At 45.6% G+C, this 7,612-nt stretch overlaps 1 protein-coding gene across 1 annotated transcript; it reads right to left on the reverse strand.

Annotated features, from left to right (window-relative positions):
- Positions 1-273: 273 nt before the first annotated feature.
- TBC1D13 (TBC1 domain family, member 13) lies at positions 274-7,583 on the reverse strand (the record flags this gene model as incomplete). The annotated part of the gene is made up of 10 exons (XM_009871114.1): positions 274-665; positions 1,385-1,442; positions 1,674-1,834; positions 3,371-3,534; positions 4,241-4,448; positions 5,256-5,415; positions 5,571-5,653; positions 6,606-6,705; positions 6,995-7,056; positions 7,542-7,583. Coding segments are annotated over 10 exons (1,104 nt in total), but the record flags the coding sequence as incomplete, so codon positions are not given.
- Between the last annotated feature and the right edge of the window lie 29 nt (positions 7,584-7,612).

A 7,612-nucleotide genomic window follows, 5' to 3' on the forward strand; every position in this document is an offset into this window, starting at 1 on the left:
AAGGGGTCCAAACTGCCTGACGTCAGATGACAATCACCAGAAACCGATGCAATCTTCTTCCACGCACACCTCAGAGATGGCCAAGTGCAGACACGCGGGAGAAGAATCCAGAAGCTACTTGAATGGCAGAAGGTGTGACTTCATTGGAATACATTCTCTTCACAGGAGGAAGATCCTTCTATACTCACCCACTAAAATCCACCGGACTCAGCCTTGTCCCTTCCCCAGGAAAAGTTACTTCATGTGTTATTTCCATGATATAGGAGTCCACCCTTTCATGGATATGCAGACAGATCCTTTCTTTCTCTCCAAACTTAAAAGTCTTTAAAAAAAGATACAAAGAACTGCTTTTGGCAGCACAGAGGCATTTGAGAGGTGAAAAAAATTGGAGTGCAGGACCCAAGTAGATGGGGAAGTAATCAGTCCTTGACCTAATAAATAGAGTAGAAGGAAGTCTTCAAGGTGGCCAGTAGCCCAAACATGGAACTTGAAGTCTTGCAGAGACCACCAGGAGCTTTAATGCACCACGCTTCATGGGGGCATCTCCTGGGATCTGCTGCCATACAGTTTCTCTGACACCTTTCTGTTAGGCTCACAGACTATTTGGAATCTTGAAGTTCCTTCGCCTTCTTCAAAATCAGATGAACATCAGAAATAGGATAATCCTATGTTAAAGAAACAAAAGTGTTCGAAGTGACTATGCAGCATTTCTTGTACACATCGCTTCACTTACGCTGGCCAAACCTTGACAACAGCATTCTTGGCCTATTGTAACATACTGCCATGGGCAGTTACTCCCTTAAGAGCTAATGGTTTCCTGTTTTGTAACTGATCAGGTCTCAATACCCTTCAAGAAGGTTGTTTGTGGTTTGTTTTTTTCTTAAAAAAAGTTGTGCTCCAAGGGTACAGCAAGCTGGCCTGCTACAAGGGCTATCTTCATGCCAGAAAGCCTTATCGAAGCCAGTATCTTGCACAGCCCAAAGCAGGAACTGGTAGAATCAGAGATATCCTACTGTGCAGTGCAGGCGTTTCCAGTCTTGGCCTCTCACAGATCTCAGAACTAAACAAAAGCCTCTGGCCAATGAATTTAACGCTCTTACACAGGGTTTCCTATCTTGGCTTGACTCATTTTTGTTTCAAAACTAAGGAATATTAGAAACATCTAGTCTAGCTAATTTCTCTGTAAGCTAGAATGGGTGCACAAGCAAAAGATTCACACTTCCAGTGAGAAACATGCCTAAGATTTTTCTGCATGCAAACATCAGAAATCTGGAACTTCTCTTCAGCCAGGCATACCCTCTCTCATATGATGATCATCCCCTCTCACAGCACTACTTTAAGACTCTTCAAATTACTCCCTGTACCTGCTGCACTCAATTCTTACCTGTAGCAGTCTCATGTTCAGAGTGAAGTCTCCTTCCAGCAACTGATCCCGGATTAGTCTGAAAGAGGGAAATTATTCCAGCTACTTTTGAGTCTTTACAGAGGAACTTTAAAACCAGTCTACACTGTGCCCTTACAGAAGCTCTTGAAAACAGTTTTGCTACCATTGTGAACAGTGACTGTAACTTATTCACCAAATCCCTTAACATATGCTTACAGAAGACCCTGGGATCCACAGATTTAGGTAAAGGGGGGAAAGAGAAGAGCGGGAAGGCTACCTATGTACTTACGTCAACATGGCGCAACAGACGAGCAGAAGGAAATCAAAGCGTTTATCGTCAGCAAAGAGGGAGTCCCAGATACGGATGACGTCTGGCAGCAGGAACTCTTGGGACAAGAGCAGCGTCAGCCAACGGAAGGCAAAGAACTGGGGTTTGATGTTCTGTTCTTGCTGTCAGATATGCACCAGGCAAAGAATGAATACGCGTTCTTGGCCAGCCCCCTACAAGTAAGACACGCACCCCACGTTTCCAGCCCCAGCCCCACCCCGAGATTTCTCTAAGCTGCCGATTCTCACGGCAACACCAGCAAACCCTCTGCCACCTCCGACGACTCTCATACTCGAGCTAGACAGAGAGATTTTCAGTGCAACCACGCTCCATATCTACAGAGAGATGCCAGGAAACGTTCCTCTGTCGACAACATGGGGCGACGGAAGCTTTTCTTCCTAAAGGCACTATTTGTGTGAGTTCCGTTAAACTTGCCAAGTAATTTTAATGTTTCTATTTGAACAGCATTTTATCAGTAAAGCTGCAGCCCTCCCCCTCTAGCAGAGGCCCTGTTTTGTCAGGATTTCCTCTCCCTTCCAGAAGCCCTGTATTTATCAAAGGGTTTACTATTCACAAAAAGAAACAAAGATGGAACACCGATGGTCAGTAAAACATACTGTAAGCACTTCTAGCCTGAAGCTCTTCTTGTTTTCTGCTGTTAAATCCAAAGGACCATAAATTTAATCAAGGTCAAACGTGTTCAGGATCCTGCTGATATTCTTAAGGGCTAGCTGCTGCACCGCCAAGACCATTTCCTGCCAGCCAAAGTGTAAGCAGTTTTATTTTCTCCCCACTGAATCAGCCACCAGCCAACACTGTGGGTCATGTCACTGTGCTGACAAATCATCTTTTGGATTATAAAAAAAATAAAAGAAAATAAAATCTCAATTTCTCTAAATCCAAACAAAGTAAAAAAAAAATCTCAGTGTGATTTGGTAAAAGTTGGACTAACACGAACAGTTTTCTCTTCCAAATTCTCCTTGGGCTTTCACACTAAGCGGCCTGTAAGATCTGAAGATGTTTTCAGCAAAAGGTGCCTTCTATACGTTCTACAAACCCTACAGGCACTCTGAGACCTTTGTGTGAAGGACAACAACAAAATTAGGTGAGTGGGATGGACCAGCTTGCTTGGTTCCCTTCTGGAACGATCTCCAAGCAGTTTAAGTTACTACTGTCAAGACATCCAGTGGCAACCAAAGCCCTAGGGGGTGGCCTGGTTTTTGTTTTGTCCTTAATGACAGAGATGCAATTCCTGTAACCTCGGATTTCAAGGAAATCTACAGCTAAACTCATGTTTTGCTGATGACTAGAAGAAAGACTCCAGCTCCAACTAGGTCTCATCCCAGGTGACCAGGGATTGCAGCCAAGTCACTTCGGACTCACAGCTGGCAGTTTCACAACAACTATTGTTTGCTTTCACAGGCAGGCAGGGAGGAAAGCCTTGCTGCGTCAGCTCACTCCAGGCGTACTGCAAGGAGAGGTGGTTTCAGTTCATAGATAAGAAAGCCTCTATGCCCTATAGGCAAAACCCTTCCTACACTCTCTGAACCTGTCTATTCAAGCACGGTAACAGTTTAACAAAATTTGTTGACATTTAAACACGCTATTAAGCTCCCCTCCTCGCATTCCAAGACTCGGAGAAACACCTAGCTCCTCACCAGTTTCAAATACAGCTCCACATCCTTTTCCTTCAGCGTGGAGTAGACCTTCTCCATTTTGTAGGTAATACCACACTGAGAATCATCCAGGCTCTTAATGAAGTTGTCCCGAATTTCAGCCATTAGATTGGTAAAGCAGAAAAACGTGTCTGCTTCAGCATGTTCTGCAAAAAAAAAATAAATGAAAAATTTTTAAAAATATGATGGTGGAATAGAGGAAGCATCACTGACAGAGGCACACAGACTTACAGCTGTTCTGGCTTGTTGTTGCTGTACTCGATTCAAGTGGTTCATCCCACACAATTTCGGCTTGCTTGGTCTGGGACAAGACCAGACTTTTTTTTTTTTTTTTTAAAAAAACAAAACCAAACAAACCTAGAAAGTCTACAGAGTCTCTGCAGATAAAGACCCTGTATGCAACAAGAGGTCTTTGTGACATCGGGTCACAAACCAGTTATCTGTGCCCAAGAACATAATCTCCTCTGTTTGCCACCAGCACACACCCTCAGAGCTCCCATGAGATAGAAGCGACAGGCAACGTACTCTCAATTCCATTCCTTTCTTACCAGCGACATACAGTAAAAGCAAACAACACCTTCTAAAGGGATTTTAAGTTTCATGAAGTGCAACTTAGATACACACAAAACAAAACTCCCTCAAAAATTTCCCATATCCTCATCACTCACAGCCCATTCAGTTTCCGTCAACTTGCTCTAGTTGCCCCAAACTCCGCATTTTTTTCTGTATTTGCTTTTTGGCCTCTATCAGCCAGAACAGAGCTGTTTAAAGACGGTCTCATTCCCAGAACAGTTCTTTACGCAGAGAGCATGCAGTACAGCTGTCATTACTGAGCGGCCAAAAGCCTCTCACCTTTCCATTCGCTGTTAGGATCCGTAGCAAAGGTGTAGTAAAGAGGCCCCACGATTTCATTCATCCCCTGGACATAGGCTATCCCAGGGTTCAGCTTGGCATAGATAAACAGGATTCGCTCCACCACTTCCCAGTGAGCTTCACAGCCGTTGGGCAGAACTTCGTACTCGCTCAGAGAATTGGGTGTTGTTTTAAGAGGGGAGCTCACCTGAAAAGCAAGGCAGGACTGGGGCTGATTCAGGACAACCAACTGGCACAGTAGTTTTGTACATGTGCCAAGCTTGGCTTTCACCACACGCAGGCCCCCGCAAAAAGAGATTTGGGCAGCTTACACCAAAGTGGTCAGGTGTTGGCAAACCACAGCAAGCAATTTGGGAAGCACAAATACGGCGAAGGCCTAGTGCTGGCTAACTCTGAAGAAAGCAGCAGCCTGTGCAGCAACAGACAGCTCCCCTGAGTCACCACACCACAGGAAGAAACCTCAGCGGTTCCACTTCTTTGTGGCAGCACGAGGACAAGGACAGATCTGGTGCGGCAGGCAAGCCACCGTCTCCAAAACACGCAACGCTTGTAGCGTAACGCTCATGAAAGAGGAAAGAGACAACACAGACTGCAGCAGATATCCAGCTCTCTTCATAACTGCAGGTTTATGAGATCCAGCTCTGGAAGACTACGTAAATTCAACTTCAATAAACTTCTCAGTGTTTTGTGTCCGTAAAGAAAGGCACAAGTCACGCATAAAATACTCACATCTTCTTGCGACTCCACCTACCACCAGAAGTCAGGAACAAATAATACTTCAAACTAAATATACCTTTAACTCCCTACTGTCAGGTACATCAATGAGCTCTCCAAAGCTCTCTGGCCAGCAAAACACGGAGCACCTGCTGGGGTATTTCCCTAATTCCACTGCACAAGCAGAAAGAGAGAGAAACAGAAAAAAAGCCCAAGAAGCATCCTTCCCCTTATCAGCTAGAACGCCTTGCCCCACGGACAGCCCCCACCTAGAGCTCACATTTGTTACGCCGCTGCGGTTTCGTGCCACCGTCTGCGACTTGAGCGTGGTCTGCTCCACTCGCTTGCGCAGCGTCTCAAACTCGTTTTGGGGGTCCAGGATTAAAAGGCAGGGGTAGTCTGTTGGACGCTGGAAGAAGGCCATGTCAGGGTACAGCCTCCTAGGACGGATACAGAAGGAAGTTGGGCATGAGAAGGAAGTACGTGCCCCACGTTGAACGGGAGGCTCAGTTTAATATTAAACTTTGTTTTCAAAGTACAACGTGTTAACCAAACTGCTCGGGTTCAGAAGCCTGAGTCATCATGCTTCACACACCTGACATCTTTGTCAATCTGGAGAAGCACTTCGTTATCCTTGAAGTAAGTATTCCATCGACTGTCTGGGTTTGGATTGAGGGGCTAAAGAAATAAACAACAGAAACAGAACAAGTGTGTTTCACATGTACCAAAATCGTCAGTAAATACACACTGATTTTACACCTCTGTTGCCCCTCCATCATCCAGTAACAGCACATTTCTAACACATCAGATGTCACATTTTCTCTCACTGGCTACATTCACAGTGTTGTTTCTTCACACTATGTGCAGAAAGTGGACAGGAGCTTGGGAAAGGAGCGAACACGCAGGTTCGCTTAGAGAGGCAGAAGCCAACACTCCCGATCCCTTTTCACCTGCCTCTTCAGGTCTTTGTTCCCAAATCAGCTATCCTGTCCTGTCTCAACAAGATTCCTGATTGTTGTATCATGATACGCTGTATCATTTTCTGGTCTCTTCTGATTAGTTACTTCATTCTCTTCCTCAACACATACACTCTTAACAGCACTTTCAGAGAAGGGAAAAGCCAAGCGATGCAGGAAATAGTCAATAAAAAACCCCACAACCAGCAGAACTAGAAATAAGTGAGTCTCCTGCCTTCCATGTCTTAGTCCAACTTAACTCTTCTGCCTCTTCTGTAGCCTCTGTTCAGATTAACCTGCTCTGAGACCACCCAGGGACTCCCGGGACTTCCCGGGAGAGCGTCTCTTCATCAGACGTTCCTCTTGTGAGCCTCTCCCTTGCCCTAGGAGACCCACAGCCTGGCCAGTTGCCCCAAAGGAGAGGAAAAGGGATTCATATAGCTGAAAACAGCCCTCTTCAGAACTACGGGTGCTTTGCCAATAACTGAGGCTGAAGGCTACTGAGATACAAGCACCCGGCTGGTACCTGGAAACTGTCTCTCCTGCCAGCAGGGCAAGGTTCTCACAGTCCAAGAATAGAGCCAAGAGCAGCCCAGGGGTCCAGACTCCAGAACAACAGAGTTTATAGCTCTGGGGAATTTTTTTTGCAACACAAAAGGCTCAGCAGCACTTACATGATCTTCTAAGGTCACATCTTCCCTTGAAACACCCAGGTTGGCTTTGGCAATCCCAGGCTGGATAATCATTTCCTTCAGGAACTGGGAATACAGATCCCTTAAGGAAGAAAAGAGGAATTTGCAACTAAGTAGAAGATTAAGTCAATGTAAGCACCCAGACTGAGTTCAAACAGATCTCTCTGTAGCACCCTACTCAGCCAGAAGCCATTTGATTTTCTTTCCAGTTCAGTTTAGGTGAAGAGGTCAGTTCACGAGACAGCCTACAGAACAGTACATTCCACATGAGAGCAATTCGTTTTACGAAGATACTTAATTATTTAAGCAACTATATTCTCCTCCTCTGGAGATATCATTAGAAATAAAGGAGCAAGTGCCGACGTCCTCACCTCTGTTTCTTCAGCAAAGAGCTCCATAAGGCTTTCTCTAAAGGGAGGTAGTTCAGAAGTATCTGCACAGAAGACAGACGAGCACAAATTAGCATTTGCAGAATGAGCTGTTACAGCTGTAAGATGAGCAAACCAAACGCAGCAGCTAGAACTGGCTCTGGGAAAATACTGGGAGCTTTCTCCAGAAAGCTGAGTACTTTGCCAAACGACACTCAGGAATATTTCAGGGACTGGTTTTCAACACAGACCTATTTGTACTATTTATCAATAGCAAACCCGGCTGAACTGCACTCCTAGCTTAATCCTGAGGGCTGCTCTCAGCCCCAGCGCAAGCGGCTGCTTTCTGCCATCCACACTGACGGCTGCCCTGTGTCAGTACCTTGCTACTGCGATCTGCCAGCACCGATCTCCACAAATCACTGATGCTTCCAAGCGGCTTTTAAGCTCTGGATTTTTTTTTGTTGTTTACAATTTTAAGTACCCAAACCCAGAATGTACTTAAGCGACCCGAAGCATCCCTCACCGAAGCACCCCGAGCAAAACCCACCTTCCAGCAGAGGCAGCGCAGCCCGCCATCGAAGGGAATTCCTGCGGAGCATCAGGCAGAGAAACAACAAC

Source organism: Apaloderma vittatum, unplaced genomic scaffold, assembly GCF_000703405.1.
Source record: "Apaloderma vittatum isolate BGI_N311 unplaced genomic scaffold, ASM70340v1 Scaffold38236, whole genome shotgun sequence".
Lineage (NCBI taxonomy): Eukaryota > Metazoa > Chordata > Aves > Trogoniformes > Trogonidae > Apaloderma > Apaloderma vittatum.